At 45.0% G+C, this 20981-nt stretch overlaps 1 protein-coding gene across 1 annotated transcript; it reads right to left on the bottom strand.

Annotated features, from left to right (window-relative positions):
• Positions 1-70: 70 nt before the first annotated feature.
• LOC142761653 (tyrosine-protein kinase Src-2-like) lies at positions 71-20466 on the bottom strand (the record flags this gene model as incomplete). The annotated part of the gene is given in 8 exon segments (XM_075886195.1): positions 71-8592; positions 11258-11389; positions 13017-13170; positions 14364-14623; positions 17747-17911; positions 19234-19383; positions 19601-19704; positions 20368-20466. Coding segments are annotated over 8 exon segments (1279 nt in total), but the record flags the coding sequence as incomplete, so codon positions are not given.
• Between the last annotated feature and the right edge of the window lie 515 nt (positions 20467-20981).

Genomic DNA, 20981 nt, shown 5'->3' with positions numbered 1-20981 from the left:
ATAATGAAGAAACATTATTCTGTGAAGTGTCACAATGGTAATATTACACTTCAAAAAGAAAAACGGCCAATAAAAGCAGCATATTCTTTATTGTACACAAGGTATCACGACCAATGAATGCAAATGGAGGTATGGCTACACTGTTTTGGCAGACAAGGAAAGATTGACATCACCAGAGTGAAACAAAGAACAGTAGAACAAAACAAATAAGCTCCAGTAAGCCATGTCTGCTCCCGTTACATAAAAAAAAAATAGAACGAGAAAATATAGAACCCAGAAAGATTGGTCGCAAGTAACCCGGCGTCGCAGGTTATACATGCATAAGTAGCTTGAGCTCGTGCTTTTCCATAATTATCGTTAAACACTTCAAAGCCTACTGCAACAAACTTTCACTTTGACTAAACACTAAACTGGTTACTAGTACATTCTGTAAGTGTGATCCTGCGGAAACATTTAACAATTCAGCAAATATGGTTGACACAACGCAGGTCCAAAGCCTTGGAGATATTCAGAGATTATTTACAGCATCACATTGGTTTTCAATGTTACAGGTTCTGCATTATATCCGGCAAACAGCCAGAGGCACATTTATTTTTCAGTAATGCAGATATGCATTTTTTTTGCGACCTTTTCATAACTTCCCACATGTACTTCGACCGTAAAATTTTGCAAGTCATACAGTATTTATGGTGTAAATTTTCGTTGCAGCAGGCTTTTAAACATAAGACAAGCAAAAATAAGGACAATAGAAAAAATTGTAATTTATGTACACTTATATAAGATTTCATCGCAAAAGATAAATATAAATACGACACATTCGGTAGCCTGCGAGACAAACACAAAGGTGTTCTTTTTTGGGTCACGTCGACAACGCACGTTCAAGCCAGAGCACTTTCGAGAACTGGTGCGTTGATAATGATATCACACTTAAAGAACATTCGCACGCTCCGTTGTTGCAGTCTCATTCGTTGCAAATGCTTCCGCATAGTCCCGGCACCAAAATCCACGCTACGTCTACGTCTTGGTTATCGTGTGTGCCTTGGCTAGCTGACACATGTAGTGAAATCTCTCGTGAGAGCTTGCTATTTTCCAAAATCGACCACTGCTGCGAGGCAAATCGTACCTCTAAGTTACACGCATCATAGGTGAAAAACGCTGTGGTGCAGTCGATGCATTCGTTAGACACACAGCTGCACGCTTGTTATGTGCGGCATGTTCCACCAGCGACACGGATTCACTCGGTGAAATGTACCGGATGTTGAATAACTAGGCCAGACAGGCTTTTCTGGGTAAGCCAGTGGACCGACTATGCTTGAAAGTCGCGCAAGGTGGCATTTCGCAGTACGCTTTAATGTCCATTACGTACGGAGCAGATTTCACATTGCGTAGCATCAATTCCGGTCAGAAATTCGAATTACCTTATATTCAGCAGCACAGTGCGTGCTAATGATGTAGAATGGGCAATTAAATTGCCAGGCATTATTACTACGTTCCGTCACGATAGTTTTGAATTAATTGCATCACGAAATGCCTTCTTTACCGCGCGAATGTTAAGCATAGGCGAGCCAACAGTTGTCTGTGGAAGAGTAGCTTTCATTTATACAACATTCGGTACAGCCAAGCAGCAACGTTATCAGAAGACATCAAGTACCGAGACAATAATCACAGTCTAACAAAAGAAAAAGTACAGCACCAACAATCACTTTGCGTAAAAAAAATTGGTACATTACCAAATGGATACCTTTCATCATGTTTGCAAGGGCTAGAGTTGTATACAAGCAAAAGTGCTGAAATATATATGTATATTTATATATATATATATAAAGGCAATAGACCTATGGTGATGACAGAATATGTTACCAGACAACGTCTGTGTGTTCCACCGTCTACAAGTAAACGTGAGGTGTGTAGTAGTAAACGGAATCGGGCAGGACGTAAGCTGTTATTAGGACTTGACAACACTTAAACGAACAAAGCTACTGTGATACTAGAAAATGGCAGTAAAGTTGCCGGAATTGTAAAAAAATAATGGCCTATGAAAATACGGCACATGCGTGCGCTCCTTTTTTGCATGGCCACATTTACTTTGCAAACAGGGAAAAGAAGTGGCCTAAATGCCACACAGCTCTAGAGGACCCTAGGCGGTCCTCGGCAGTAAACTCATTATGTTCTACGAAGTATTGGGAAAGGAGAATATGTTGAGGTGATACGGTGGCAAGTGTCTAAGGGGAAAATACCACAAACTGAGTCCTAACGAAGTTGTGTGCTTGCAGTTCCAATGCATGTTTGCAGCTGCTAGTGTGAAGGAGAATCATAACATCAGATCCTCTATGCACGAAAGTTACTTAAAGGCCAACTTCGGCGATTTTTCGAGGTCAATGGATCTCAATTAAATTCGCTGGGTACGTTCCCTTGCACATTTCATAATTTATGCCAAATTACAGGCCTGAAAAATGCACCGATTCATTGCAAATGAATATTAAAGATTGCCTCGAAAAGCTCACTTCGTTTTTCAGTATTATTGGCAGCACTGTCTGTGTGACGTCATGTTTGGCATGTCAACGGGAGTGACACAGCCGATGGCATGGTTATTTCGGCTGCTACAGCATTTATTGTGCTGGGCACGAGGCGACGGTGGTGGTGTTTGGCACGGGTATAGCACGGAAAAGCTTTCTTTTTTCCTTCGTAGAGTTAGGCCGGCGCTTCGCATGTCTGGCTTTCACAGTTTTTATACTCTGCGCCGGTGGGACCAGTATCTGGCCTCCGGTTCTTACCAAATAGTACGTCATACGCAGTCAGGGCACCCGGTTGGGTTTCGGTATTGCACCTTCTTGCTGATTAAAAATTATTTTAAAATTTATTGAGCATTTCAGCTATTGGGCTCTTGACAAGAGTGTCTTAGGAACTTAGAAACACCATTACCTGAACATGGTCGAAAAATTGCCAGAGTTGGCCTTTAACGGGCCAGTCAATAGGCTCATACTTTTTTACACCCCCTCAAAGAAGCTCGGCAATTCGTAGAGTAGACCGCGGCGATCACGTTTCCCAAATATTACAACACTGCGCGTAAGCTTCATTTCGAAAAACAATTCTTGCGCTCCTTTCCTACGCCTGCAATCCTTCTTCCACGCGCAGTGACACAAAGTTGTCGGTCGGCCACTTGATGCAGTATGCAGCGCATCAATTGGTGTAAACCAGTCTCAACCATTGGCTAAGCTGCGCGAAAATTTGAAACCAGCAGAAACCGATGTTCTAGTCCCTGCAACTCCCTTAATATAGCATGTATTCACAAAATTTTTGCGGCAGCATGTCCACAAAGCAAAGGCGCGCATATTTCTCTTCATAACAGTTTTTGGACCTCAAGGTTGTTTACTGGCCCTTTGATAAAGCATGTTTTTATGATAAAAATTGCCTAAACTACTAATTTTAAACAACAAGTGTTTGTTAACATATGTTTTGTTCTAGACATATACATGATGCCTCGCATGCGGGAAACATAGTCACTCGGCTTATAATACGCAGACTTTAACATCTTTTTTCACCGAGCTGCTTGTACAATGTCCCAGTGGCTTGTTCACCAATAGTGCATTGGTCATTCACTGACATCACGTTTGAGGATGAATTTGAGTAGCTGAGTGTTGAAGTCAACCATGCATTGGGGAAATCGACAAGCAACGTTGTGTCATGCACTGGAAAAGGGGCAGTTAACCGAATGAAGACTACCCTACAGACGTTAAAACTAAATATGTGCTTTAGTTCATAGTTGCGCATATTTTCTGTTCACAAAACAATTAAACTGATTTTTTTCAACCCTCCTTCGTGTTCGTACTATAATTAAAATATTTTCGAAAATAGAAAAATGTGTTAATTTGCCACGTGTTTCGAGCTTCTTAGCGAAAGTCGTGCTGCTTGTTTTGGGGTTCTTTTGTGGCGATAATTTGCTAGTTAGTGCAATAGCGCCTGACAACTCTGGCTGGAAATCAACCAGGATCAATGTCTGTGAGCATTGCTAAATGCATTGTAAAATTTTTTTTCTATTCGTTTTTGTGAGCTGCCTGTCTATGAAACAAAAGTATAGAAGCTCTGTATCACTGTTTAGAAAGAAAAGGAAAACGGTATGCCCGTCCTCGACCTCCACTTAGCTAAATTATTGTAGCTTCACGTTCCCTAGATAGTGAATTGAGCAATACAATGACACGACGTCCTATTGCCATTACGGTCTCAGCTGAGCAAACGGGAATCATCAACCATTCTTTCTCAAATGCACAGGCTTGACTCAGTGATATGCATGTAGATACTGTCCCAGACAGCAACAGGACAATTCAAAATGTCAACAAGAAAAGCTGATCAGTTTAAATGTAAGAAAGGCGAAGCTGTTTTAAACCCCTTATTGAGGAGCTCCAGTCAGTGACATTGTTAAAGAGTGGCTATCAGGCATGAGCAGAAGTGTTAATTTGTACGTCACATGGTCAAAAAGCAATTGTTGATATGTTATAAAATAAGGAAAACTTAACAAACACCTTTAAAGGACCCCTGACAGCAAAAGTTTTGTTTGCGAGTTTGTTATAGTAATTTGTAGCTTTGTGTCTGGGAATGCTGAAATTACTGTATAATGTATGTGCTCTAACGTATCATATAATTAATGCTTGCGGCACTAATTCAGAACCACTTTGTGTGAATTCGGGACACCCGCTTAAATACTATAAGAAACTAGCGCCCCACAGCGGAGCAGCACTTGTGACTTCGTGTGCTCAACTTCGGTGACGCTGAAGCACGCCGTTTCGAAATAGGGGGACCTGCTGTGGTGAAGAATGAAACGATGTGAGTGCCTTGAGCGTGTCCCTTTCAGAAAAAAAGAAAAGCATTCCTGCTTAAACCTCCTCGAGAGCAGAGCGACAACAGAGCCAGAGGGGTGACGAACAATAGTCCTCGCGGGGTGCCAGTCTGGGTATTGTGCGCGCCCCACAAATGCTCTTGACTTCTGCAACGTCACAAAGGGACCCCCTGTCTATGTGAAACCACAGAAAATGATTGTACTGGAATACTCGGGGGAGCACGCACCCTCACTTCAAATCCAAATTAAAATACCTTCTAGGCAACGCTCGCCACTCATAATCGGTCAGAGGTGGCCCCGCATGCAGGACTATCAAACACAAGCATCTCGAGTTTCCGAATTTGGTGTCAGGGGTCCTATAAGGTAGTAATTAGCATCACAGCTCATCAACAGCTAGTCGAATATTATTTTGTTCTTTGCACATGTTTGTTTTGGGCCACAAACTCTGCATAGGAGGAGACACTGATTGGTGACTTGTCACATGCATATGGTCACATCACTACTGTCACATGTGACATGAGCGTGAAGCGAGGTCGGAGACCACAAGGCTGGCACAATGGACAGAAGTTTCAATCTGCAGCACACACTTCCATCTATCATTGTGCAATTGTCACTCATGACAAATGCATTGCTGCCAGACGACACATTTGCCACATGAGACTCTCGCATTGACACACGATATCCGGCAATTTATAGTATCAGCCTGCTCAAGGAATTATGCACCAAGCTGTTTCACTACTGTCACATGTCACAAGGCTTGCTCAATGAACATAGGCACCAGTCTGACACGACAGACATCACGTGACTGCCGTCACACCAAAACTGCCACATGTGACAGACCTACAGTCGCATGACAGCTACCACATGTGATAAGACCTAAGACTGTAAGGCCTGTTCAGTGAAGCTAAGATTAAGTACTGCGTTAAGGTGTGTGACACGGGCAGCAAGCTTTTTCAAACTCATTAGGACACTAGAGGATTAAGTACTCGGCTTCAGTGAATGGTGTGCGGATGACTTGCTCACAAAATAATTACATGGGCTGCATTTCTACTCTAACCCACAAAAACACAAAACTCCAAAGCACAAAAGAATGTGAGGCTGCACGTAGCATGCAACGTAAATGTCGCAAAAAACCAAGAGAACAATGCAACAAATCTTTACTGCACTATCATAACCCTCATCGAAATAACCTTCATTCTATTGTACAAATGTCGAAAGTAAAGATCTACAAAAGAACACTACAGCTCATATGCAAAAACATAATAAATTTACATGAAAAGTATTGCATTTCTTGGAACAGGAACCAAGTTTTGTTGAAAGTGAGAAGCGCCACAAACACACACTCAAAAAAATTGTGACACGCAACACAACCAGGAGAGATGGACAGATCCTCTTGCTAAGCCTGTTACAGCTGGAGCAACATTTGAAAGAGGGCAAATGTGCACCACTGAAGAAAGATGCAGATGGTCGAAGACTCACGAGAGAAGGAAAAAAAAAAGGCGACGATGACTCAATTGGCACAGCTGTAGAGACTTTACTGTGACGTCAAGAAGTTCTTTGGGCACTTCAGAAATCTCACACAGTGTGAAAGAATTCGAGAAAGGACTGCTAATAGAGCAGCCTCTAGGCTTGGGTGAACCAATGCGAAGGACCTGTACTGAAATGCACCGCAAAGGGACGATGCAGAATTAGCAATGCCCCAAGTGCAGCATCTTTACACTCGCAAAAAAAAAAAAAAAAGATGTTGCAACAGTAACATCGTCTTCTACGAATTGAAAGTCGACCAGTATACCTGTCATAAATGTGTCTGCGAAACGCAACCACTTCATATGGAGTACAATTTGAGCAGTCAGCCCACACCCTCTACCTCCAGAAGCTATTCAGACGTCTAGGCCATATGCCTACCGCAAGTCAGACATTTGTTTCACATTCCAAGAAGAGGAGGGCAATAGATACGATCCGAGGGCTAACGCGGAATAACAAGCTCAGACAGGTCTCGGAAAGCCAAGCCATCTTGGAAGACGGGCATAGCAGGACAGTTGGGGAAACAGACCGTCTCTGTAAGTGCTGCCTCATTAAGACAATGAATCAACTCCAGCTCACCCAATTAGCAACCTTGTTGAGTGGGATTTCAACTTCAATTCCAACAGCAGTCCACAGAGGCTGTCAACTTAATACTGGAAGCGAATTACGTCTTTACTAAATAACAAGGGACAGCACAATGTTTACAGTAACCACACACACACAAGACTGACACTATTATCCAAGAGATGATATGCATGTAGAATATTCAAGTGAGCTTACGTCACGCGTTAAATGTTCATAATGTGAGCTTTTTCATCAGCTCTGAAGGAAGAAGGGGCACTGGCAGTCTTTGGGAGAGATTCTCTTTTTTAAACACCTGCGCAGCACTGTGGATAGATTAATTTTTATACTAGAGTACCCTATAGGCAAAAACATATCTTAATAATGTTAGCGGCAGCTTTGTGCAGCAGTCCGTTCACTGCTTGATTTCATTAGGTTTTATACTTATGACACACGAAGGAGTTGCTCAAGTGAAACGTAGTCAGCAGGTTAATCAAAACATTTTGCTTTCCTGAGCAAATGAGAGAAAGGCGGTCCTGCTTCTACGTTAATTAAAGGCAGCCAAGATAGTGCGTACAGTTCATAACCAGAGCATCGGTTGTGCATAATAGCTAGTCTAGAAACCCGGTTTGTTCGCTAAGCCGTCAACCACAGACAACTAAGTTGAAAATACAAACGATGACTTTAGCAGGATAAAAACCTTCCAGTTTTTGTTTATAACGAGCAAGCAAAACTTTGTTGTTCCCTGCATATGAGCTGCCTTTACAAAACCAATAAGGTGGGAAGACCACGAAACTTTGCGGTAATTCGTCGTATGCGACATTACCATTGTCTGTATCACTCATGCATTCCCGTTTAGCAACGTAACACGACGTACCCTCATGATATAAGGTACGCAGACTGCACGGCCGACAGAAGCCAAAACTGAAACAATGTAAACTAATACGTTCACTGGCATTGTTGACACAGGCCAACCTTGCACAAATACAATACACAGCAGGTGCGCTTGTCTTCTGCCAGCTCCATGTTACAATCGCATGTAGAAACCGAGGCTGAACCGATGGAAAATGCGTGCAGTGATCTTTATCTGGCTGATGTGTTAACTAAATCAGCCGATAGAGTGAATAAAGGCCACCGATGATACACAACAGTTTCTGTTGCCTCACTGTACAACAGAGTTAAGCCAAGGCAGAACCAAGTTAACGCAGTTGCATGCATTGACCGTTGACTGGTTGATATGCAGCCGATCAAGCACGCAACAGCCATAGACTGCTTCTGTTGTCTTCAACCCGCTTCACCTTCGTGTTGAGCCGATGGGAGCCAATGCACCGCAGTTTGACTTGCGTTCTTGCCGCGTGCGTCTCTGAGGCCACACTTATACTGATGGTGCACCGACCTTCGAAACCCGTGCGACGGACGTCTCTCGCACAACAACAGCACCTTTCACTCGCTGCCAATTCAGAATTCCTCGGCGTCCCTGTAGCTGGGCTCAGTGGAAACAAAGTAGTCATCGAAGAAGCCGAAGAGGAACTCGAACGTTGGCCGCTTCTCGGGGTCGGCCTCCCAGCAGTTGAGCATGATGTTGTAAACAGAGTCTGGGCATTCGCAGTTGGTCGGCTTGGGCATCCGGTAACCCCGGTCCACGTACTCGATCACCTGACGGTTGGGCATTGCTGCAACGCAGAGAAAAGCCACATAAAATCACATTGGCAGTAAGAAATATGGCAGTACATTACTAGCTAAACACCATTTCATACATAAGGTGCAACACTGTGGAAGCTAACGAGACTTCTATCAGTAATTGCTTTTGCATCATGCAGTACAGTAGACTCTTAGTGAACGAAAATCTGTTAAACGGTTCGGCTGCTTGAATGATTGATTGATATGTGGGGTTCAATGTCCCCAAACCACCATATGAGAGATGCCGTCGTGGAGGACTCCGGAAATTTTGACCACCGGGGGTCCTTTTATGTGCACCCAAATCTGAGCACACAGGCCTACAGCATCTTTGCCTCCATCGAAAATTCAGTCGCCGCAGCTGAATTCGGTCCAGCAACCACCGGGTCAGCAGCCGAATACCTTAGCCACTAGACCACCACAGTGGGACCTGCTGCTTAAATGAAACAGCTGCCTCCAGTACAACTGGTTTTATACTAGCATTCTCAACCTTGTTCATATCTCGGTAAAGAGAACTCAGGAGGTTAAACAGAACACATTTTCCTTGTCTGTTCAAGCTCCGTTCAATGAGAGTGAGTTTGGCGTCCATAATGAAAGTAACTTTGGCCCCCATAATGTGATTTTTTTTGTCACTTTTATACAGTTAAAAATAAGGATGCTTTGCGACTTAGAAAATAAAAAACGAACCCCATTATTTACATTGAAACATGCATATTGCTAGGCTCGGACTGCGTGCATGGTCGCCAACAAAGGGGACAACGAGCTGTCTCCAACCAAGCTCAAAGCTGAACCAGCCAAAGCAGCAGCTGCGGTTTTAAGTACAGCAAAAGCTCGTTAATTCGAACCTGGCTCACTTGAAGTTGCAGTTAACTTGAACTGGTGCCCCGGTTCTGGCACAGTCCTGTGTATTTTTAAGGAGAAAAGCTCTCGATAATTCTAATGCGTCGGCATCAACAACAGTTAAGAAATGGTGTCAGTAGGGACTGTTCGGACTTGCAGTTTTACCAGTTAGCATTCAAAATAAATTACTGATATCATTTAATGAACATTGACTAGCAAAGCCAAGAGGAACAGATGTGACACCTCGCTTTGACGTTAAGATTTATTGAAATGCGCAAGTAGGCAGAGTGATGTTCGCTTTAGGATTCCTCACTTATGTGTGATAGACTAATCACTTATCACCTTCCATGCGCATTGGCCCCAGCGAGAATGGATGCAACATTTTGATGTCACATCTGTCAAATGCACCACACGACAGATCTTCTTGAAATAGGGTGTAGTGAATGCCATGAAAAAGTGACTACCGTCACAAATATACCGTATTTACTTGATTCTACCGCGCCCTCGATTGTAACGCGCACCCGGTTTCCACGACGAAAAAAAAAAAGTTAAGACATCGATTGCAACGCGCACCCATTTTTCTCGTTGGCCCGCACGATCACACCACTCGAAAAAACTACTCCTTTCGGGAGCGTCTTTCATTTAAATATGAGGTGCGGGGGAAGTTGTGCCCATCTGACGTGCAACACAGCATTGCCGTCACCGTAGTTTTACCGTGGACCGATGTCAGCACGCGAACTTGCTTCGCCCCCTTCTTCTTGACGGTTGTGGTGCCAGGCATGTCGAAGTAAAGAGGCGTCTGATCGGCATTCCCGATTTGCCCAAGCAGATAGCCGTTGTTGTGCCGCAAGTTTAGGACGAATCTCTGAAAACTGTGAAGCTTTTCATCGTACTCCTCCAGAAACTTTTCGCATATGCCCGTTCGCCTTCGGAGGGAAAAGCCTTTCCTCTTCATAAAGTTGGTTTGCCAGCACCTGCTCACTCTAAACTGGCTCCGCATTAGACCTTTTTCTAAGGCTAACTGCATAGCCCGCACTTGCAGCAGTTCTGTCATCACGGACCACTGTACCACTCGCTGCTCAAGCACATACTCGCCGAGCAGCTCTTCAATTTGCGGAAACCGACTCAGCTGTGGTCCACTGAAGTCTTTGCGTGAAGCTTTGCTGTCGACAATCTTCAGCTTTTGTTTCCGCCAGTACCGCACGCACGTTTCGGCCCGATTTCCGTCTGTTTCTGCACACGCGATGACTTTCCTTTTAAAAGCGGCATCGCGGTGCACTCGAGTTTTTGGAGTCGGCCCTTCCATGCCGTCGATGCTAATGCACTACAATATGACAAACTCCTCAACACACGTTCGAAGTGCCGCACATGGGAAACACATAGGCAGAAATGGCCGATGCGCCATGCCGACGCACGTAAGGTGCGGCCATTTTGGAAATGCCGATGGCAATAGAATGACCGTATTCATTTTTTTTTTTTTTCGTACTCAATTCTAACGCGCATGCAATTTATGAACTCGCTTAACCGGAAAAAAGGTGCGCGTTAGATTCGAGTAACTACGGTATACCCCACTTCAATAATGTTCTCCATACCATACCATACATACGAATATATATCCTTACACTTAAACCTCGATACAACGAACCAGGACAAAGAAATATTAGTTACAACGAAGTAAATTAAGAATACTCTTGCAACAGATACAGTGTTACAAATATACCTATATAATTAACCTAATCTGGTGTAATATGCAACTTCGTTATAATGAAGTGCTGAGTGTATCGCTGTTGCGAGAGGCAAGCAAAACAAGACTGGACTTACCCGGATAAGGTATCTGCCCGTGGGTGATGAGTTCGTAAAGCAAGATGCCGTAGGACCACACGTCGGACTTTATGGAAAACTTGCCGTACAGGGCTGCCTCGGGGGCTGTCCACTTGATGGGGAACTTGGCACCTGCAAGCACGTGGAAGCTCATCCTTCGTTAGGAGCCAGAGGATTGCTCAACTAACATTTCGGATTACGTTTAGCTTTTACATTAACATTTGGGGGTTTACGGTTATGATTAAGGTTCGGGGTGACCTTTAAATGCGATAACCACGAGTGTTGTTAAATGAAATTATTACGAATTCCTCCAGCTGCCATCATGTTCACTTGCCCACCCTTTGCTTGAAGAACTAGCCAACGAAACACCCACAAGGCAATAACACACATTTTTTGACTGACGACTGTAACCTCTCTGCTCTCTTAATTTCTGGAGAGAAGTTGAGGTGGAATTGAAGCATGTACATATATAGCTGCCTATTTAGGCATGGGAGCACACCAAGTAAGTCATACCATATTTACTCGCATAATCCTCGCACTTGTTTTCGTGGGAAACCGATGCAAAGTTGGGGGGTGCGAGAATTACACGTGGAAAATTTTCCACGAAAACGTACAGAGCGAAAAAGAAACCCAAGTGGCCGCAGCTTGGAATTCTCAGGCCAGAACAATAAAAGCACAGGTACAACACAAGGCAAGATTTATTTGAGACACGAAAGGTGCAATCAAACAGTCGAGAATTGCAACACCGTACGCAAAGCTTGTGGGTGTAGCGGTAGCAAGAAATCGCTCAACAGGAGTCCGCAAAAGGTAAGTGAAGGACGTCAGTACTGGGCTGACGGCCATTTAACAGAATCGTCCGCAGTTGCCTTCTGAAGAAATAAAGTTAACCATCAATTCCAGTCTTAGGTACACGGAAGGCCCAACACGTCTTGGTGGCTTTCAGCTGCTGTCACCAGTAGCGAACACAAAACTCGTCTACTCCGCAGGCCTACCGGCGGCCCTGTTGTCATTGTTTAGTGCATGTTCGATCACTTTCAACTTGAAAGCAGCCGTGTAGCTTCAGTATCGCCCCATAACACGACAAGATTACCGACACAACATACAAATCACGCTGCAACGCACACTTGCCACTTTGGCTTGGATTGGATTAGATTGAATTTCGGTGCAATAATAGTACGCTCTATGCTTAGGAGATGGCGCCAGACGGCGAACGCTATCATCATCAGTGGCTGGAACGAGCAGACGACATTATTGCGGCAATTTTCGGGGGTGCGATAATTACACGAGGAAAAAAAGACATTGTATTTTGTCAGGTGATATTGGTGGTGCGAGAATTATGCGAGTGCGAAGATTAGGCGAGTAAATACGGTAGTTTACGATCTAAATTTGAAGTTTACATGCACCATTTCGTCAGTATTACGAGTCTAGAATAAGTTGGGGGTGGGGGGGTGGTGTTAGAAGTTCTTGACTGGGGCTGCTTTGCCCACCCCCTTGTGGACCAGTTGGGGGAGGGTGTGTGCTCCCCCCCACTCCCTTCAGTTAATTTGCAGCAGTTATCATTGGTAATAAACCAACCTCAACAAAAAAAGAAAAGTAAGGCAAATTGCGTAACTCTAAAAGTAACAATACCGAACGTATCCAAGAAAGTCAATGGCACATAAACCACCGATGCAAAGACAAAACTGAACGCAATTACACAGCATGGGTCTTCAGAAAACGTACGATAACATAGGTGGCAAGGCCACGGTCCAGTACCCACCTTGCCTTGCGGTGTACTCGGAGTCTTCGATGATCCTGGCCAGTCCAAAGTCCGCGACCTTGACCACGTTGTTCTCACCAACGAGAATGTTACGTGCAGCCAAGTCACGGTGGATTAACTGTTTGCTCTCCAGGTAGGCCATGCCGCTCGCAATCTGCACACACACACACACACACAGCGAATGCTTGCTACAGAGACTTTGCAAAACACAGAGTGCCACAAAAAATAACTTGTTATTTTCTTGGGACTTGCAAGTTACTTCGGTGAATTCTATCACAGATAATCATGCTGTATTCATTAATAAGCTGCTTCAAGAAGAAGTGATCATGTTAGCTGCACACACAATATGTTAACCGCACTTCAAATATCTTAACTTGTAAAACAAATGAATCACTGTACGACCAATTACTGGACATTCCAGCTATTCAGCAGTTTGCTGAAAGCACCACACTAGCCAAAGTCTCATCTCTAAAATGGAATCGTCACTTAAACAGAACTTCCTCTGATTTTGTACTTGGCTCCTGCACCCTTGTACATTGTTTCTTCACAAACAAAGCTAGTGTCAAAGAAGAAAACATACTATCAAAGTTTTTTTTTTTTTCTGTGACATTTATACATTAGTTCTGTCTGCCTGGCATCCTTTCACCAAGCACATAAAACCATATTTCAGCAAAAAAAAGTTGAACTTACTCTAACTCACTCACGCAATATAGTTTGTGCTTAGAGATCGCTCGGACTCAGTTCCACCATACTTTCCTTTATCCAGACTCACTCAGACTCAAACTCAGCAAACTTTTACTCAGTGAGAGTCACACTGACGGCTTGATCCGAGCCTGAATCCGAGTCAACACAAGAGTACCCTAATGTGTAACTAGCATTTTTCATCACAGTGTCAACGCTCTTCAACACTAATATTTCACCTAAAAGTTTTGCCAAGCTATGCCTAAACATAAGTATATTGTCACAAGATTGTGATATCGATTAAGGAAGAAGTCAGTCCAAGATGAGACTCTCTGTTCGGCTGAGCATTTTGCCAGGGAATGGAAAGTCAAACTACAGCCAATACACACTGTGCACCGATATCGACGAATAGAATGTCGGCCGTCCATAATCTGCCTAGCAGTGAAATGCATCGGCATTTGTACATATGCCATAGAAGATTCCAGCGTTATCGCTAGCGGCCCCGTAAGTTCAGGAAAAATAATGTTTGTGTTGTGCGCGTGATCACACCGGGCGCAGTTTGTGAAAGGCAGCAGTTACACGTGCAATGGGGCAGTAACGTAAAAACAGAAAGGAGCACGTGCGGCAATATACACAGAGGTGGCGCCACGTTGGAGAATGGCACACCTGTGAGGCCATGTCGATGAGCGTGGGCAGCTTGAGTGCGCGACCGTGAGGGCCACGCAGGTGTTCGAGCAGCGAGCCATGGGCCATATATTCGGTGATGATGTAGATGGGCTCCTCCTTGGAGCAGACGGCATAGAGCGAGACTAGCCTCTCGTGCCTGAACTTCTTCATGATGGCCGCCTCCTGGAGGAACGCCGCCGGGTCCATTGTGCCCGGCTTCAGCGTCTTGATGGCCACCTCCGTGCTGCCCTTCCATACGCCTGCAATCAAACGACGAGTGAAGCGACAAAGTTCACAACACTGGACCAGTTTGAAGACTGCACAAAGCCACTGCGCCACAACACATTGAACTTAATGGCAAATAAAATAATAAAAAAAAGAATTGCTGACGATTATGACCCTCACTAATGTGAAATGTGACAAGGTCATACGCATTTTTCGATCTGGTGATATACAACCGGCAGGAACGATTTGATCAGAAACGATAAGGGCGGTCTCGAGTTCATTTAAAACGGCAGGCTGCTCGTTCGCAGAGGCGTGTGGCATAAGCTGCATGAGGCACTGGCTACAAACCTTCGTCGTTCTCGCAATCAGATTCCCCCAAATCGCTCTCACCACGTACTTCATTCACAATGCCCCAATCCGTGCACGGTTCCACAGTGTCGGCATCATCATTGGCCGTAATTAAATCATCGCAACACATGTCCCACCTGCTCTCCCAGGTCGGAGTCGACGACGCGCTGCCACAAATCGCCGCTGCAGTGGTCCTGTTAGGAAGCTTCAGGCTCGACATCGGGCCCTACGATCGACGAAGTCGGCCTCGCGAAAATAATTTCCCGCACATGTAGCCGTCACCGCCGCCCACGAAATATTCACCATCTCCACAGCTGAATACCGGGACGCCTGAAGTGGCAAGTTGGCTGCCAGGTGGTCAACAGCTATGAGCAAGGGCTCTGCAACGCGGCACCTAACACGCGGATTACGCTCAAGCGAAGCGCTCACACTTTGGACATTTCGTTGAGCGGCACGAAAAAGCGTGCTAGTCCTCCCGTCGGCCATCATGACCACACACACACACCAAGAGCGAGCAAGACGCGCACACGTGTGGAGCAGCTCTGGGCGCGTTTCCAGTCGGAAAACGAAACTAATTCGAGCCAGCATGGCGGGCGTCGCAGAGCGGTGGAGACGGGCAAAGGGGTTGTGATCAAGAGAGGAGAGCAGACTTGCGAGAGAAGGGCAAGGAGTTGCGATAAAGCACGGGGGAATGAAAGATTCCTTCCTCCGTGCGATAAAGAGAGGGGAGGACACGGCGGGAGGGTGACCTTGAAAACCAAAACACACGGGAAGGAGGCAGGTTGGGTAGCTTGCTTGAAAGGTACGCAAAACTCGCACGTAGAAAAACTTGAAAAAAGTGCCGCGCGCGCAGAAGTCAAAGCATAGCCACCTCGTTCGGTGCATGCGGCGGCGTTAGAAGAATCGGCGGCCGTGATCAAAAAATCGTTTTGTTGCGCCGGCGGGTTTGCGTGGCCTCACGAACTTCGATATATAGCTATTCATTCCGCGCAATTTAACAGCCGTTTTCGCGCTTCCGCACATGCGCTGAAAGCATGCTGAGCCGAGTGCGAAGTGAGCGAGAACAAGTCCTAAACACAAAAGGAATCGCAAATTATCAGAGTCGATGGGGTAGCGTACGCGCGTGCACTAGACGCAGACTATCGGATACAGTCGGTGGCCGACGATGTTGGCAAATGGTCTGGTCACTCCAGGCCGGTGACGCCAACGACAGTACCAGCGATCAAAAACAGGGTACGTGGCCGACAGGTCTTCGAAAGATCGGTGGCAGTGTGAAAACACGGGCGTCTGGTGATGCGGGGTGCTCAGAGAAGACAGGGGACAAAGGACGGAGGGGTGCGTAACTAAAAGCGGTCGGGGAGAGCAGTGGAAGACGAGGCCCTAGAGGGGCGCGGAGGCAGAATCGGCATTTAACAATGAGAATGTATGGGCACCTCGCCGATACCTGATCGGTGGTTGAAATTGGTTTCCCGGGAAGTCGGCAGACCGCTGACTCCGTTCGCTGTAACCGATCAGCGGCGCTCGAAAACGTTCGTTGTAAGTGCTATTTTGTGCCATTGAACCAATGTATATTTTGACAATCACGAGGATTTTGTTAGTTTTAAGCAAAGTTCGTTTTAAGTGGGGCCGTTATATGTGGGCTCGACTGTACCACTGCTGAGCTGCCCCCTGATAATTCAGATCAGTTGTTCATTGTTTACATAAAAGATAGGCAAACAACATGAACAAAAGATAGCACGCGCGAGATCCTCATTTACTTGGTCATCAAAATTCGAGTGGCATTACACATTTACAAGAAGCTGAGGATGTTTTAGGTGGCATGCTCACCTATCTAACCTGGCAAGACCTGTAATGAATTGTCTGCCTTTTATACACTTGTCATTGTGGTAACATATCTGCTACAAACTTTTTCAAAGTTTCACCTTCATATCCGACTTCATTTCGTTAATCCAAACGCACTCAATATCACACTTGACTCTACTATGCAGCTCCCACACTTGAATTCAAACCACCCCGAGGTTCTTTGAAGGGACCCTGAAACGGCTTTTTAAAGTTTTGTCAGTGTTTATAGGCAAGAGCATCATCGAATCATCCGCACCACAAATTTAGCAGCTCGCCGGATATGAAGGCCGCTAAGGACAATTATATCTATCTGTGCTTTCCTTCTCACCCCTGTCTTGCCTCTTCAACTCATGAGACGCGCTGATCCCTGGTGATTGCAGCCTCCTCATCAGCATACTCAATGGTTTGAGCTTTGCCCAGTCTTGGCGTCCAAGATTGCACGCGATCTCAGAGACCATAGCCCAGTGCATCCGGCAGCACGCACGCCGCCTAGAAACTACAGGTGCTGCCACCCTACAAGCCGATCTTTCTTCCGTGCATTTCACAGCCAATAAGATCAGGAGCAAGGGTGACATCGTGCCACCAGAGGATGTCATACTGTGAATGGGCAGTTGAAAACGCGTTTGGCTGAGCCGCAGTGACCTGCAGTGTTTTGCAGCTTTACAGCGTTGCAATAAGCTACATAGTTTATGCAGAGAGCTTAAACCAGTCGTTAAATGACGTTGAAGACTTTGTCTACCGGCTCAATACGATTGTACAATATCGGCAAAACAGTTTCAGCGTCTTTTTAACTTCCATCTGAATTATAGAACACAAGCGTTTTTAGGATCGCTCCCAGTCGAGATGTGGCCAAGACAGCTGGGAACTGAACCCGCAGCACTGTGCTTGCCAGAGCAACGCCGCGCGAGCCCCTGAAAAACTGTGGCGGGTGACGAAAGAGTAAATAAAGGGCGTTTTACGACACTCACCGTACCAGACCTCGCCAAAGTTGCCGCTTCCCAACTTTCGGAGGAGCTGCACCGCACTGCGCGGGATCTCCCACTCGTCACGCGTCTCTGGCGACAAATCCCACACCACAGGCTTGGGCTTGGGACATGCAATCGTGAGCTTATGGCACAAGCCATTTGCACCTTCTGCAAGTGCACAAATAAGACGGGATGCAACGGATGTTGCAGGGGGGGGGCTTTACAAGAGTGTTTAAGAGATGTCTCGGATCACTAAGAAGTATAGTACTCGAGGATTGACACGTGAAAATACAGGGCTGTGTACAACGCTCAAACCTCATTATAACAAAGCTGCACCTTACACGAAATAAGTTCGTCATATCCCAAAATTCGTCATAAACTTTTGCTCCTAACAATGTATCTATTGCAAGGCTATTTTTCCCTTACTTCGTTATAACCAATATTTCGTTATATCCGGGTGTGTTATATTGAGGTTTGAGTATACAGTGATGCTACTGAGGGCTTATGATTTAAGACAACTTTTGGAGCGGCAAAGTTTTCATTTTTGGAGCACTTTGGAGCAGCAAAAAAGCTCCATTTTGGAGCATCTAATTTCACGCGCAGGAGTACACTTGAGAAGCAAGGTGCATTGACGATCAAGCACTCGAATAATCATTATGGGGCAGTTATGCAGACCTAGAAATATTTCGATGTATTGAAAACCTCATGGAGAAAATTACCTCGCAGGAATTCCATCTTTCACTCCCTAATGAAAAAATAAGGGCGTCGTGCACTTGGGTGTTCTTGAATAATGTCTTCGGAGATTTTTCTTTTCGATACTAGCAAATGAAAAATATAACACTAAATATATTTACGTGTTGATCAGCGAAATTGGTCAACCAATGACGCGACATAAAACAGCGCATCAATGCTAAAGATTCACACTGTCGCCAATGCATTCCTCTAAGAAGACTCGAAGGTTCGACTGTGTATGAACAATGCTCACAGACTGAAACGCGACAATTAGGACTAAGCAATGCACACAATTTGATTTACGCCGTCTCAGTGCAATTTCAAATCTGGACATTTACACCGGAGCCAACGTTACGTTTAACTGCCGGATTCACAGCACCATGCCGCTGCCAACTCTAGCTATTTCAAATGCAAGTCTTATAAGACAAGTTATGTCTTGTTCTCATTTGTGAGTATGTACTGTGCAGTTCATAGACTGACTACCTGGTTACTGTTCGTGTAAATGAACATGAAACTGGAACAACGCCTACCGATTTATGTTCGATGTGTTGTTTGTAATATTAGAAGTACGTGTACATATACAATAACACGTTAATAGTCCTCGGATTCACGTGCCAGACTACAGTAAACGAAAAACTCGTGCAATGTTTCTAGACTCGCATTCTAGCCATAGCAAAATCGTAAACTAGTACGTTATCCAAAGTATGGAGTAAGATGCCGTTATGTACTGTTTCCAGCAAAGCCAATACATTACCCACCCATGTAGTAGGAGATGAGCTCTTGGAGTGTGGAGAAGGTCTTCTTAGTGGTGACGAAGAAGCCACCGTTGTCCATGGTCTTCACCTTGTAATGCTTCACGTGGTCCCCCTTGGTTGGTTCGAAGTCGCGGATTGACAGTGAGAACGCCCCTGCGCGAGGAGTGAAACCAGATTCTTTAGAGGCCTGCATCACACTGGCGACTCGTATTAGCGACCTGTATCGCTCTTCAATACCATGGTTATGTAAACCTATGTCAGATCGGAGTCGCCAGATGTCGCTGAGCTAACAATCAAATTATTTTTGGTACAGCTCCTTTGTACAAAAGGAAGCAATTCAGAATATTAGCAGCGATAAGCGTGACAGTACCTGTTGTCTGCTCACTGTTTCGAATGAGGAACGTGCCCCTCGGGTTGGAGGCAAGCATGAGCATCTTCTCAGCGTCCTTCCGCGAGACCTTGCCGAAGAACCAGCTGCGAAAAGGACAAAGCGTGACACACTATACACCGATAAACACAATGTTCGCTTACCTGAATACGACCCGAGCTGAAAACCTCACATTGACAATAAAACCTTGGTGCTGGACTAGACTATCTGAGGATCAAGTGGGCCAAACAGCTTGTGCTGTCACGTTTTGGAATTTAAGCATTGCCTCAGTAACTTAAACTTTCATTTCACTGAAGTCAAGAACTGCCACGACAACATATGCATTCGAATTTTTGAGCTAAAACATTGCCATTGCTTCAGTCTTTTCAGTTGAAAATTGGCATTACGCAATCATGTCTTAGTGGTTGAGATCTGCGACAGCAAATCACATTTGCAAGTTTTAAAGTTGAGCATTGCAACTTACGATTTCACATCTTCAAAGTATTACGAGCCAAATTTGAACGCAAGGGGAAAGGTGATAAGGAAAGCGAGAGAGAAAGATACACCCAAACATCGACATAACAAAGCTAGATATGACAATATACTGATTATAACAAAGTAAATGAAGAATACTTTTGCAATAGATATAAGGCTGGGAATATAATCTTATAAGAAATTTTCGGATATAACGAAGTTACTTTCATGTAAGGTGCAACTTTGGTTATAATGAGGCTTGAGTGTACGTAAGTGGCAGAAAATGATAAACTTACTCTTCGCTCTCTACGGTCTTCTCGAAAGCCACGTAGTTCTGTGGAATGTAGCCAGTCTGCGTGCCATTCAATTGCTTGGCATGCCACCAGTCCTGGTCACTGGAATGGCAGCGTCGACAAAACACTAATCAAGCACTACAAACGCGGTCCCTTGCACTGTGTGCAACGCTTTTTTTTCGAGTGTTCGAACATGCTCTATTGTTACTTCTGTGTTAGTCATCGAGAATCTCAAGAAATGCCAACGCATTTATCGTAACTAATGGCCATGAAATTCATGACTCAAACTGTGTCCACAACATTTTTTTTTTCTTCTCAACTGAGAACTGCGGCGATCGCTCAGACGCACTTGAAACGCAGATAATCTCCCACAGAGAGAACAAAACCGCGGGAACAGCATGTCGAAGAAGCACCACGAGTGTGACATCCATGACCAACTGCGTCGCAGGGAGACCTTAATGAGCGTGACACAACGACTGCGTTTGAGTCCACTCCACTACCACTTGAATGACGTTAATTGTCTGCCAAGCACCACGGTCGCAATATTTGCGACTAGCGAATTGTGCCCAAAGCGTCTGTTTACGAGCATAAACGAATGCAGCGAGTGGTAGCTTGCC

Source organism: Rhipicephalus microplus, unplaced genomic scaffold, assembly GCF_043290135.1.
Source record: "Rhipicephalus microplus isolate Deutch F79 unplaced genomic scaffold, USDA_Rmic scaffold_1069, whole genome shotgun sequence".
NCBI lineage: Eukaryota > Metazoa > Arthropoda > Arachnida > Ixodida > Ixodidae > Rhipicephalus > Rhipicephalus microplus.
Note: the sequence above shows the minus strand (reverse complement) of the source record. Positions and strands in the feature narration are given on the sequence as shown.